At 40.9% G+C, this 14662-nt stretch overlaps 1 protein-coding gene across 4 annotated transcripts in view; it reads left to right on the top strand.

The window, feature by feature from the left end:
- The window catches only part of DSCC1 (DNA replication and sister chromatid cohesion 1), a 50116-nt gene extending 36257 nt beyond the window's left edge, over positions 1 to 13859 (top strand). For all 4 annotated transcript variants that reach the window (XM_089677566.1, XM_089677569.1, XM_089677565.1 and 1 more), the window contains exons 5-10: positions 3679 to 3769; positions 4065 to 4203; positions 4290 to 4339; positions 6850 to 7004; positions 13392 to 13540; positions 13680 to 13859. In XM_089677566.1, coding sequence (XP_089533692.1) covers positions 3679 to 3769; positions 4065 to 4203; positions 4290 to 4339; positions 6850 to 7004; positions 13392 to 13540; positions 13680 to 13788 — 693 coding nt within the window. In that variant the 3' untranslated portion in view covers positions 13789 to 13859. The remainder of the gene's footprint in view (positions 1 to 3678; positions 3770 to 4064; positions 4204 to 4289; positions 4340 to 6849; positions 7005 to 13391; positions 13541 to 13679) is intronic.
- The last annotated feature ends 803 nt before the right edge of the window (positions 13860 to 14662 follow it).

The raw sequence follows: 14662 nt of genomic DNA, 5'->3' as shown, positions 1-14662 counted from the left end.
TCAATGATTTGACTAATGCTTCCAAGGGTAGACCTTATACTCTCATTTACTATTTGTTCCCCTATGCATCTCTCTACTCACAATCACTTAATCTTGAATTTTAAGCCTAAATCCTTGTATGCATTACCCCTTTCTTTTTCTGCCAAGGGAGTTTACAACCTAGCCTAATATGTGGGGCAAGTGGTGGACATTTGATTCCAGAGAAGTAAAATTCAAATGGTTTGCATAGACTTATGGAATGAGCTACCTTACATCATTATTTTTGTCATCAATATATACTGCATATTGCAATTATTTTAAATTCTTAACATAAGTAAGATTGATGTGTACTTTTCCTTTTTTAAAATAATTTCCTGTATGTGGATTATCTGTTTCATTTTGAGAACTGCGCGAATGCCGTAGCTCTGAAAACTGGGAGGCATAAGAATCCTCTGCTGCAGATTCCACAACAGAGGAACCCCGTGGTCAGTGTTATTTCAGACTCAGAAGGCCATTGTTCAGTTTCTCATGGAAGTGGTGTGTACTGATCTGAAGTTACCACTACCTATGTCTTCCTCTCTGAAGTTTCAGTCACTTAGATCATGGCAGCCTCTCCTACATCCACACCTCAAGGATGTTTTATATATGGACTTGCCCTGACAAGGTGAAGGAAAAGAGATTTAATTTCCAAATACGGAAATGTTGCTTCACAGTAGGAGTTGTGAAAATGTGGAATAGACTCCAAGAGTTGGTTCTGGTCAGTCCAGTAGATTGCTTTAAAAAAGGCCTGGATTCTTTCCTAGAAACACATAATATAACTGGATACTAACATTTTTTAGGTAAAGTTGATCCAGGGAATATCCGCTTGCCTCTTGGGTGATCAGGAATTATTTTTTTTCCCTTGCTGGAGCAAATTGAATCATGCTTTGCTGGGGGGGGGGGGGTTCTTTGCCTTTCTCTGGGTTATATGATTATAATTTTTTTTTCTTCCCTTTTGATGGTTGAACTTGATGGACTTGTCTTTTTTCAGCCAGACTAACTATGTAACTATGAGTTCACTTCACCGAAGGGATTTGCTCAACAGTACCCCATAGAAGAGGCTTTCTAGTAGCATCTGTACAGCTAGGGACTTCTTGGCATTGACACATAAAGGATGCCTATCTATATGTCCTGATTTTTCCTTCCCCACCAGAGATCCTTGGGGTTTGTAGTGGAGGACTGACATTTCCAATTTGTGGCTCTGCTGTTTCGCCTTTCTACAGCCCCTAGAGTGTTTACCAAGGTACTAGCCCCAATTTTATGACTTCTATGGATCCAGGGGGTGCCTGTTTTGGAGTACCTGGATGGCTTGCTTCTGCATACGTAATCTTCATGAACAAAAGATTTCTCTCATGATTCACACTCTGGCTGGGTTCTCAGCCTTCCAAAATTTATACTGATTCCGATAGAGTTTGGAATATACACCGGTAGGTCTGATTCTGCATCTTGTCCAGGCAAGAGTTGGTCTGCCTCCAGAAAAATGCCTTGCATTGAGGATGCATTTGAAATCTCTCAGGACAGTGAGGGCCCCTGCACTTTGCTTTTGCTTGAAGACCATGGAGAAGATGGTGACCTCATTCGAGACAGTCCCCTTATATCAGTTTAGTTCCAGATCTCAGCAACGAAACATTCTTTTAGTGTGGGATGGGAGACCTCTGTCCTTGGACTCACCAATGTCCTTATTTCCAAAGACTCTTCAGTCTCTGAACTGGTGGATGTCTCCTCATGTGCTAGAGACAGGGCAGTTGTTTCTCCCCATTTCTTGGACAGTGTTGACAACAGACACCAGCCTGTTAGATTGAAATGGAGAGGGAAGGGGGGGTGGTCTAAGGCATATTTCAATGCAGAGGAGAGAATGTTGCCCATCAAATGTTCTAGAACTGCAGGCAATCAGTCTGACACTTCTGCATGGGTCGATGAATTTATGGAGTCTTCCTGCCAGAGTTCAGGCTGACCATGCCACAGCTGTGACGTACATAATTCAAGCAGGCACAAGGATTCGAACAGCCAAGGAGGAAGTGGATATCAGTCTGTCCAGGGTGGAACTTCACATCCTCGCTCTATCTGTGGCCAACATCCCAGGAGTGTAAAATTGGCAAGGAGCTTTGTCATCACAGATGTGGTTCCTCTGGCATCCAGGTTCAATGCAAAACTGGACAGGTTCATTTCTAGGACCAGGGATCCTCTGGCATTTGCGCTGGATGCTCTGGTGATGCCATGAGACCAGTTCTCCCTAATCAAGTGGAAGGAATATTGGTGATTCTGATTGGTGCCTTGGAGAGCACAGTACTCCGACATCAGTGGACAACCCTTGGAGTCTCCCAGATCATCCCAAACTATCGCAAGGTCCGATATCCCTTCTTTAACAGCATGTTAACTGAAGCCAGAGTTTTTTTTTATATTTTTTTTATTTTGTTTTGTTTTTTTAAGCCAGGAAGGCCACCTTGAGGAAGATCTTCCCCAGGAAAATGTTTTTATATAGATGGTGTGAAGAATCAAGAACCTCGCAAGTATGTTATTGGTTGGATTTTGTGGTTCCTTCAAAAGAGAGTTAGTCTCTTTGACAAAGGGGCAGATTTGGCCTTGGCAGTTTTGTCCAGAGACTGATTGCTTTGCATACCTTTTGTACAAGGTGTTACACCGTCTCTTTTCTATTACTTTACTGGCCTTTCCTGCATGGGTGCGGTATGCTAGGGATAGGATTTTTTGTTCTTTTCTTGCCAGTGTCCAATCACCTGTAGGTGGTGTATAACCCTGATGTAAGGATTACCAAGGCTGGTCTGTGTCACGTGATGTACTCCAAGAAACGGATTTTACAGGTAAAACAAACATCCAATTATTGCTGAGGGACTATGTCTCTTATGGAATAAAAAGCCTGCTTGGTGATACCTTTTTTATTTTTTTTTATTTAAGGTATTGGCATTTAAAGTATACACCAAATGTAAATTAATAAATACACAGCTGCTTTTCTTTGTGTCGTTTTGTATTTGCCAAGTTAGTGCAAGTTCATCTTTTCAGAAAAAATGAAAAGGTGAGCTAACACACACCCTCTCCATCCCCCTGGTTTCCTGCTGTACTTACTGTTGTAAGTGATAAGCTGTCAGTGCTCACTCCAACAACTTGAAATCCCTGCTTTTCTGCAGGGCTTCTGGGACATATCAGAGTGGTTCTGATTAGTTATCGCCAGCACAGAGAATTGCTTTGATCCTTCACAGAAGCCCTGCAAAAAGCAGAGGGAGAATCCCCAGACTACTACACCTGGGCACTGACAGCTAGTTCATAACACATGAAAGTAAGTGTAGTGAGGAGGGTGTAGGGTGCTCACCTTTTACTGAGATGGTGAATTAACCCTTTTAATCTATAAGATTTTGCTGTGTTTTGTTACAGTACATGTCTGGAGCTGCAGATCACAGGTGCAGCAGCTGCTCCAGTGGGTGATGCTGAGCATTTTGTAGCCTGATTAAATTGCTGTGAGAATTGAATTGTTCAGGGAGTGAGCAGGAAAATCAGTGGGATTTGTGAAAAATGGGTCTAGTTGCTCACTGTTTGTTTTTTAAAACAGAAAATACTTACCTAAAAATATGAATTGTCTGTACAAAGCTGTTTGGGTTGGATTTGTTTTGAACAGTTTCTAACTAGGTTTGTCCTCTTTGGTTTCAGTACACAACAGAGGACCTATTGAGCCAGATTCAAGCAAGCTCTTTAGAATTAATGGACCACCTGAAAGTTATACATGCCTGCCAAATAAGTGGTAATTTTTTGTGTCTTTATTATAAATAACCGTAGTCCTAAAAACTCATGCTTCAAATTTCTTTCTCAAAGATTCTCTGACCTCCACCATTTTTTAATGACTAAAGTAGTGTTAGATTTTATTTTTATAGCACCAAGAGGTCACTATATCCAAGGTGACAGTGACTTAGGTACAGGCAGATATAGTAAATTATTTCTGCAAGCAATAATTCACTTGTTAATAGTGAGTTATACAATTTGGAGCCATACTTTTTTATTATTATTATTATTAACATTACTGTTTGTATTTACTCCAGGATTCTGGAGGCTTCTGGACTTTGACTATGAAATGAAGCTCCTCAGTCATATTACTCAGTTAATGGATTCGGAGTCATGGTCATTCAGCCGCATACCACTGAAAGTGTCCCTACAGGAGCTAGGACCTCTGGAGCCAGAGTGAGAGCATATTGATTTATATGGACACTGTATATTTTAGCAAGAGTTGCTTCCTTAGTTTTTATTGTCTATAAATTTATTTTTAGAGAGATGATCCAGCATTGTCTGGAGTGTTATGGGAAAAGGTTTGTTGAAGGTATGTGCTTTTTCACCTTCATTCATCATTGTATAATAATATTTATAAGGTTTTTCTAAAATTATAGTATTTAACTCCTATTTATTAGCTGAATTCTTTAACCGCACAGGTCTGCACAGCTGTCAGTCAGTATAAAGAATGAGATTTGGTCATGTGGATGTTTCACATGGATAAAAAAATCAAAGAAAATGTTGCATTTACATTGGACCATTATTTCCAAAACCCCCTCAGCAGCCTTTTATCCCATTAATCTGAATGAAACATTAAAATCTACAATTCACCTAAACTAATAAAGCTATGTCAACATAAGCAAATCACAATATACATCGCAAAAGTACTTTTTTTGCCAACTAAATAAATAAATAATGGCACTATTATTTCATTTAAAGCAAAGATCACGTGGTCCATGACCACTAGGCCCTTTTGTGGGTATTTTTTTTCTTGTTTGAGACTATTAATGGTCTAGTGCTTTCAGGGAGATAGATTTGCAAAAGGAAAATAATATCAGCAAGGCACAACATTGTGCGGTGCTGCTAAACTAGAAGCAGAACATGCACATGTAATCACAAACTGGTAGGATTGCTTTAATGTTCACCACATATGTAGTACATCCAGAGAGTGAATGGTTAAGAAGTACTAAAAAGAATCAGCGAGCTCTTAGAACCAGCCGCTAATGCACTAAAAGGCAACCAAAAAAACCTTCAATAGCATGTAAAATCAGGTAATGCAGCGCTCATAAAATAATGATCATATAAATATATTCAAACCCAATAAAGTGCTTTAAATTGGTAAATCTTTGTGCGTAAACCCACAGTAAAAATAAGTAGTAAAATGCAATCCTATGATTTCAATATGTGTTCTGAAATAAATATATAAACAAATATATAGTCCTTGTGAAAGTGAAAATTCTAATGTCCATTAATTGGTGATACTGCGTGAGGATCTGTGTTCAAGTGGTCACAAATACATTCCATGTGCCAATAAAATATTCGGTGATGTGCCAGAGATATAGTAAAAGGACTTCTTTCTTGGCTTCACATCGAGCTGATGATTTTCAGAGGCTAGTGTGAAGGAAAGCTGCAGAGCAGCTCAGGATCCAGAGGAGGGAGATTCCTTTCCAGGCTACACATCCGTTCCACCTTAAAGGAGACCTCTGGCTGATCACATCATATACACAAATGCGTATTTAAAATGCGCATCTGGTGAGTGTGCATTTTTACTATATGGAGAGAACTCCATCGGACACTGTAGGTTGCACACCACGGCCTGCATTTTGTGAATGTAGTGTAAAATGCCGACTGCAGTATGGAGTAACTTTGCAGAGTATAATGGAGAGTAGATAGCAATATCCACTCTTTATTAAAAATGGGCTTCTTAGTGACTGATTGGAACAAAGTATAGGTTTATGTTGACTAAAATACAAATCAATGGGAATGGAAAACTACCTGGATTTGTAGAATAAAAAGAAGTCATCTGCACCTGAATGAATTGTGAATAATCTGAGAAGCATTTCAATCTGATGTCTACTGCAGGATAAATGCACCGGAAAGAAAGCTGCCTTTTCCCCTATATCTGTCAGGTATCAACAGTCACATTTTAAACACTTTAATTTTGTTTAGAAAAAAAACTGTTGCAATTTCTCAAGCACTCTTGGTGGCATTCTAGTTGGTCCTAACCACTGTCACTTTTGCTGGACGATATGGCTTGTATGAATATGGGAAAAAAACAAAACAAACCTATGTAAGACATGTATCAATTCTGTCATACTACAGGGTGACACCAAGCAGGATAGATTCTTAGGCAGATTTATACTAATAGTGCAGCTTGCTTTTTATAATCCTCCTTAAATTGCCCTGAAGTAGCCCTGTAACAGAATAAAACCTGCCCCTGACCAATCTGTTTGGAAATCTGTTTTATCACCAGTGTTAATTCATACACAGACCTGTGTAAAACCATCTCAGTTGGCTGCACAGAGGTCACATATATATATATATACTGTATATACATATGTATATGTAGGTCTGTGTGTATTCTGATAATCGCAACTTGTAGTAATATTGAGCGTAAACATTTCCTTTTAATTATATTCTTCTCCGCATTTTCCAGCACACCCAGCGGCCTTGGAGAAAATGAGTTACAGGGTTGGGACAACTTAAAACACTGCCAGGGGATCTTATGTATATAAATTAAATCTATTGCTTCAAATGGAAAAAAAATAACTACTGCTACTGTAAAACTATTTGGTCCACAGGGTGACAACACTGCAGTGCTTTCAATTCATAAAGAGCAGTATTGTCAGTGTTGTCACCCTGCTGAAGGAAATTAACAAATCTACTGGAAACATTAAAACCTGAGTTAAAAAGAGCTCTTGAGTAAAACAATAAATAGTATTTTTGAAAGAGATTGCATGTCATTTATGTATTTATTTTTACTGTGTTCATAGTTCTATTTTAAAAAGATCCAGATAAAAAAATAACTTTTTAACACAAATTTATTTTGCATTTTGTAAGGTGAAGTGTTCTATGCATTAGATGAAGACAAAATTTGCAGAGCGACTGCCCAGATGCTTTTGCAGAATGCAGTGAAGTTTAATCTCTCAGAGTTTCAAGAAGTGTGGCAACAAAGTGTTCCTGAGGGAATGATGACTAGGTTAGACCAGCTGAAGGTATGCTTTTGACAATCAGTATTGATGTATTGGTTTTATTCCAACAGGGTGACTATGAAAAAACATACCTTTTTTCTTAGTTTAAAAAAAAAAAAAAAAAAAAAAAAGTCTCCCAACAGAGATGAAAAAACAGCTTTGGCTTCAATGCTCACCTCTCCAGCGCTGTTCCCCTACAGCAGAGCAGAGGTAGGTAACCCACGTGCCACGACCATGAACAGGCAATGGGTAGATCGCAAGGATGAACTCTTGTTTCTTTGAACACTAATCTTAAACTGCCTGAGGTATCCTGCCGAGAAATTATCAAAGCTGACAGCCAATTCACAGGCAGCAAAGACATTCCCCTGCCTATGTTTGACTATCAGCTTTGATAGCTTCTCAGCAGGATAACTCAGGCGGTTTTGGACATTTCATGCCTGAAACCACCTGAGTGCATTCCATGCCTTCTTGATCCTTTGTTGGTAAGGCAGGGACATCTGTGTTCCTCCAGTTGCAGAGTGTTGCAAGGAAGCCACATGTCTATAGGTACTGCATTCATCACTCTCTCTGCACTCCTCTCCCATCCACCCCAGGGGCTGCTACAGTATGTGACATCATATGGGTGGACCGGAAAGGAGGGCTGGTGGGGATCAGTGCACCACACGATCGTGAAACGCTGCCCTACTGACTTCTGCCCTGCTGACTCCCTGTACACTTGCCCTACTGACCTCTGTCTTGCTGACCCCTGTACACTGCTCTACATACTCATGACTCCCTGCAAATAGCCCTAGGAATTACTTACCCCTGTACACTGTGCTACATTTTATTGACCTCTGCACACTGCCCTACATCCTACTGACCTCTGCACAGTGCCAGAACTCAACTTATACTGGCCAGAACTGAACCTAGCTAGTCAGGCTGAAACACTGAGCAGAGTTAGGCAAGAATTGAGGCCAGCCAACTAGAAACTAGTCGAGCAATTCAACCTGCAGTACGAGTTGTCCTGTCTTCATGGTGGACTTTTGTATCAGCCTTGAAGTGATCAATTACTCTCCATACATGAAAGAAATTGTGAGTGAAAGTAAACCATTTCACTGAAGCTAACTTTTAAGGTTAAGGCTAAGTTTATATTTTTACAATGGCATTAGTTTTATCAGATTTTTCTACGTTTCCTTTTTGCCATACTTTTTTTTTTGGGACCATGCTAGTTCATTAATTTTTTTTTTCTTTTTAAAGGCAACTGCACCCCAGTGTTCTTTGATTTCCTCTTTCATGTTGTTCGGGTAGATCTCCACATCTCAAAGGTTGCATATCCATGCCCTACAATAATTCCATTGCACCACTATATGTTCTCAGTGTTTTGGATGATCACCACTGTGCTTTGCACTCAGTGCAAGGATGCAGAGCAATGCTGACCTTATCAGGTCAGCGCACCTCTGCATCATCGAGGACTGCTCACTGCCAGCAGAAGAGGACCCTGTGTATAACGTGATTGGCCTGAAGTGCCTTTGGGGATTACTGGGATGCAGAATAAGGAAGCCCAGTGATGGACTTTTAATATACACTGCTCAAAAAAAATTAAAGGAACACTTTGAAAACACATCAGATCTGAATAGGGAAAAATATCATGCTGGACATCTATACTGATATGAACTGGGTAATGTGTTAGGAATGTAAGGATACCCCAATGTTTGATGGGAATCAAAATTAGCAACCTACAGAGGACTGAAATTGCATTGTAGCAACTCAGAATTGTACTTAGTAGTTTGTATGGCCCCCACGTGCTTGTAAGCATGCCTGCCAATGCCGGGGCTTGCTCCTAATGAGACATTGGGTGGTGTCCTGGGGTATTTTTTCCCAGATCTGTACCAGGGCATCACTGAGTTCCTAGACAGTCTGAGGTGCAACCTGGTGGCGTCAGATGGACCAACACATGATATCCTAGAGGTGTTCTATCAGATTTAGGTCAGGCAAGCGTGGGGGCCATTCAATGGTATCAATTCCTACATCCTTCAGGAACTGCCTGCACACTCTCGCCACATGAGGTTAGGAATTGTTGTGAACCAGAAGGAACCCAGGACCCACTGCACCAGTGTGGGGTCTGACAATGGGTCCAAGGATTTCATCCCGATACCTAATGGCAGAGTGCTATTGTCTAGCCTGTCGTGGTCTGTGCGTCCCTCCATGGCATGGATATGCCTCTCCAGACCATCACTGACCCACCACCAAAACTTATGTTGAACGATGTTACAGGCATCATAACATTCTCCACAGCTTCTCCAGACCCTTTCACGTCTGTCACATATGCTCAGGGTGAACCTGCTCTCATTTGTGAAAAGCACAGGACGCCAGTGGTGGACCTTTCAATTCTGGTGTTTAATGGCAAATGCCAATCGAACTCTATGCTGCCGGGCAGTGAGCACAGGGCCCACTAGAGGGCATCGGGCCCTCAGGCCACCCTTGTGAAATCTGTTTCCGGTAGCGGTATTGGAGGAGTTCTGGCATCGACTTGCCAGACTTTATACGGATCCTACACGGGCTGACCCTCAGTCAATTTCTGACTTTTTATCCCGTTTGCCCTTACCTACTTTGACTCAGGCTCATAAGGACTTGATGGACCGTGATATCCAAATATCAGAAGTCCTGCAATGCATAGCAGATCTGAAGACAGGCAAACGCCCAGGTCCAGATTGATACACGGCTCTATACTACAAGAAATTGGCCGATTGTGCTTGCCCCTCACCTTGCCATGTTAATGTGGTTTTTTCGCTAATGTGGTTATGATCCCTAAACCAGATCCAGATCATTCCTCTTGGGCAAATTATAGGCCTATTTCTCTTATTAACATTGATATGAAAATCCTCACTAAGATTTTAGCCACTCGATTGAATTCTTTCCTTTCTCGTCTGATAACAAAAGATCAAGTGGGTTTTGTCCCCCACAGACAAGCCGGAGATGCCATCAGACGCATTTTACAAATACAACATTTGGCCCATACCCGTAAAATTGATATGATGCTTCTATCTTTAGATATCAACAAGGCCTTTGACACTTTGTCCTGGCCTTATCTCTTATCGGTCCTTCAACATTTTGGCTTTGGTCCCTCGTTCCTATGTTGGATCTCTTCGCTATATACATCCCCTCAAGCAAAACTCAAATATTATGGATTCGAGTCCTCCACGTTCCCAATTGGTAGGGGAACTAGACACGGGTGCCCACTCTCTCCCATACTATTTATTTTGACCTTGGAACCATTGGCAGAAGCCATTCGTATGCACCCTGATATTAAGGAAATGGATGTAGCTGGCTTTCAGCACAAGTTATCTCTGTTTGCAGATGATATATTGTTGTCAATCACGAACCCGGGGGTTACTTTGCCAAATCTACTCGCGGTTTTGGATTCCTTTGCAGCTCTTTCGGGTCTTCATGTCAATCCTGCCAAATCTAAAGCTATGTCAATTACTCTCTCACCATCACATTTGGCTACTTTGAAACATTCATTCCCTTTTCAATGGCTCTTGACCCTGCCATATTTAGGAATTAAGCTCACCCCAACTTACGAAGGACTTTACCGGGCTAACTTCCCCGCTGTCTTTCATGAACTGACCGAGATGTTGTCCTCCTGGTCTCACTACCCGTTATCTTGGTTCGGTAGAATCAATGCTATCCGTATGACCTATCTCCCCAAATTATTGTATGTGTTTCGTATTTTACCAGTACCTGTTCTTTCACATATATTGCGTATTCATCAGCGAAAACTCCGGTCTTTCATTTGGAGTTCTTCTCGACCCAGAATTAGTAAACATATCTTATTTGCACATAAGAACGAGGGTGGGCTATCTGTTCCAAATCTCCAGTCCTATTATCTGGCGGCTAATGTTGCCTCCTTAGCTCATCTCCATGCATCTCACCATTTCCCCTTGTGGGCTACTGTAGACTTGTTGGACTCCCACCCGATACCACTCTCTTCTTTGCCGTGGCTTCCTTTTACTCATCGCCCCTCAGTCCAACTCTGACGCTAACGCTTCGTCTTTGGGATTCTATTAAATATTCCGCTGGCCTCACTTCCGCCCATCTACCGTTATTATGTTTACTACATAACCCGTTATTCCTTCCAGGTCATGATAATCCTGGACAGTTTGGTGGCAAGCACATGGCTTCTATGGTGTACATTCGATGCTATCCCCTACTCGAATACTCACCTTTGAAACGCTGCACTCCCCTCATGATATCCCATTGCAGGAACACTTTGGCTACCTTCAACTCCGTCACCTTATTAATACACTAATATGGACGCACCCGGGACCCTATAGGCTATCCCCCTTTGAAAGCCAGTGTAGACATAGACCCCATGCTCCAGGCCTAATCTCTTTGGTCTATTCTTTCATTATTTCTTATAGAACTCCTCCGGTCCGTTCCTATCATCAGCGTTGGCAGTCGGAACTCAGGGGGACTTTGGATCAACAGGATTGGCGGACCATGACCCAAGCATTATCTAAATGTTCTAGGAATGTTATCATTCTAGAAAATGCTTATAAGATCCTTTATCGATGGTATTACACTACTGCTCGTCTGGCCCGTTTTATCCCTACATATTCTCCGACTTGTTTTCGGGGTTGTCAACAGTTTGGTACTATGGCTCACATCTGGTGGACTTGCCCTAAGGTTTGCAGATTGTGGATCAGAGTTTATGCCCTCCTCCATACTAGGTTTCACACAGACATTAAGCGTAACCCGTATGAAGCGCTTTTATTTAAACCATTGGTGGGCCTTCTCCGTCCCAAACAACAGCTAGCATCACATCTATTTATGGCAACCAAACTGACAATCGCGAGGGTTTGGAAGACTCCCCTCCTCAGCTTTCTGGTTGTCAAAAACCAGATGAACTTCATAATGGTTAACGAAAAACTGACAGCTATACTGTTGGACACCCATACAAAATTCCTGCAGATATGGCGTCCCTGGCTTGATATAGCCCAACCATCGACATTCGACCAGTCCCTTCTGTCGATATAAGGATTGATTCTGTTGCGATCGCCCTAGAGCCCTTTTGTGATTGTTTTTGAATTTGTTTTTTTCCTCATCTCCTTACTTACCATCCTTCCCTGTTCTCTTGTCTAATCTGTTCTCATGCCACTTGTACTGATTGTGATTATTGCTATGAGTGCCACACCTGCAACACTAAATCCGCAAACTGGACTCCACCGCGTGCCCAGGGTTTGGATTACCTATCTACATTTGGAGAGACTTCACTTCATACCTTTTCCGCTCTCTACGCTGATACAGTGACAATTTTTCTTAGAGTTTATATTATCATTAATCTCTAAATGTTTACTCATTGTTTTCTCCCTTTTTTTTTTTAATTTTTATTTATTCTACATGGCACTTAAATATTCCGTTTATGTCTATATCTCTACCAGTACTTGTTCTGTAACACTCAGCAAATACCGGGTATGTCTCATTTATATTGGTCAATGCATATTTTTTTTGACTGATACTTTGATCCTATCTATTCTATAATAAAATTCTTTGTAAAAGAAATCTGTTTCTGATTGTTTGGTCAGAGACATTCACACCAGTGGCCTGCTGGATGTCATTTTGTAGGGCTCTGGCAGTGCTCATCCTTTTCCTCCTTGCATAAAGGAGCAGATACCGGTCCTGATGGGTTAAGGACCCTCTACAGCCCTGTCCAGCTCTCCTATAGTAGCTGCCTGTCTCTTGGAATCTCCTCCATGCTCTGGAAACTGTGCTGGGAGACAAAGCAAATTTGTCAATGGCACGTATTGATGTGCCATCCTGGAGGAGACTGCCTGTGCAACCTCTGTAGGGTCCAGGTATCGCCTCATGCTACCAGTAATTAAACTGTCCCTAGCCAATGCAAAACTAGTGAAAAACAGGAAAGATGAGTAGGAAAAAATATCAGTGGCCTCCACCTGTAAAACCATTCCTGTTTTGGGGGTTGTCTCATTGTTGCCCATCTAGTGCACCTGTTAATTTCATTACCACCAAAGCAGCTGAAACTGATTAACAACCCCCTCTGCTACTTAACAGACCAGATCAATATCCTAGAAGTTAATTTGACTTGATGCTATACTCTGATTAAAAAGTGTTTCTTTAATTTTTTTTGAGCAGTGTATTACCCGCTGGTTTGAGCCAAGTTATTAATAAGGGCATGTGACAGGGTGACAAAGCAGGGAATCAAATGGGACACATTTGTCACTCAATAACAGGAAGTACCCAAACAAAAACATTCATGGAACATGCACAAGGTATTGTTTTATTGAAGCTGCAAATTTGAAAAGGATAAAAAGACAATTTTTATGTAAAGCTTATGAGACTTTTGGCGATTGGGCTTAGATCTATTTTTAATGCTACTGTTCCTTTTTTATTCTACATTTTTATGTATCCTAGGGATTAGCTTTGGTGGATCGGTCATCTCGGCCAGAAACTATCTTCATGTTGAAGACTGAAGACCTACCTGAGGACACTCAGGAGCGTTTTAACACCTTGTTTACCATGAGGGAAAAATGGACAGAAGCTGATATTGCACCATATATCCAGTAAGCAATCTGTGTACTTAATGTGCCCCCTCCTGTCTGCAAATACTGTATGTTGTACTGAGTCTGAAAGTGCTGCATGCTACATTGACCTGTGGTTGATCTCTGGATGTCAACTCACTTTTATTTTATTTATTTGTAGGGATCTGTGTGGGGAGAAGCAAACCATTGGAGCACTTCTCACAAAATACGCCCGCTCTTCTCTGCAGAATGGTGTCAAATTGTATAACTCTAGGCGACCTCTGTCCTAGCACATTTACTTTTGCTGTACAGTATTGTAAACTATTCCAGTGTATTGTTTTATAAAACTGTTTTTGATTAATTTGTTGTAGTCTGTCAGGTGATGTAGCATGGTCATTTTGGTTTTGCAGGGGCTGTGATTTGTAGAAATTAGTTGAAATATATGGCCATAGTAATCACTGAGTGCTGGGGAAAAAAAAAGTGTGATTTGGTTTGCTGGGAACTATTCAGAACTGAAATTAGTTTTCTTCAATTAAAGTTAGAAGTGCAGGATAGGAAACAAAGTAAACATAAACTTCTTAGCCCTTTCATCCCCAGAGCCATTTTTTTTTTGCACACGTTTAAAAAAATAATTTCATATCTGAAGATTACGTAACCCCCCAGACATATATTTTCCTAAAGCAGACACCCTACAGAATAAAATAGTGGTAGTTCAAATTTTTTCTATCACCAGATATTACCACAAAGGTCTATGAAACGCAATATGTCAGTAAAAACACACTATAGTGAATTTTAGGGCAAAGAAACACAATAAATTACCCAAATGTTTGGTGAAAGATGAGGTTGCTCCAAGTAAATAGATGCCAAACCTTAAATTTGTGTGTACCTATGAAATGTCAATAAATTCCTGTACCCTGTAATTTCTATAGGCGACAGTTCAAAAGCCCCCTGTAGGTCATCACTTTAGTGTTGTGGAGGAGGTGTTGTGCTAGAATTGTTGCTCTCACTGTGGTGTGCGCAGCTATATGTAACATATATTGCAATCAATGTATTCATGCATTGGTGCCTGATGAGTTAGTTTATATGCGTATATGTGGGGGTAGGGATGTTATGTGCTTGGGTGTATTTTTATTTTTTTTTTTACAACTAAAAGCATAAATAAAT

Source organism: Staurois parvus, unplaced genomic scaffold (genome assembly GCF_062004578.1).
Source record: "Staurois parvus isolate SC_StPar_1 unplaced genomic scaffold, SC_StPar_1.0 ptg000188l, whole genome shotgun sequence".
Lineage (NCBI taxonomy): Eukaryota > Metazoa > Chordata > Amphibia > Anura > Ranidae > Staurois > Staurois parvus.
This window is presented reverse-complemented; position numbering and strand designations above follow the sequence as displayed.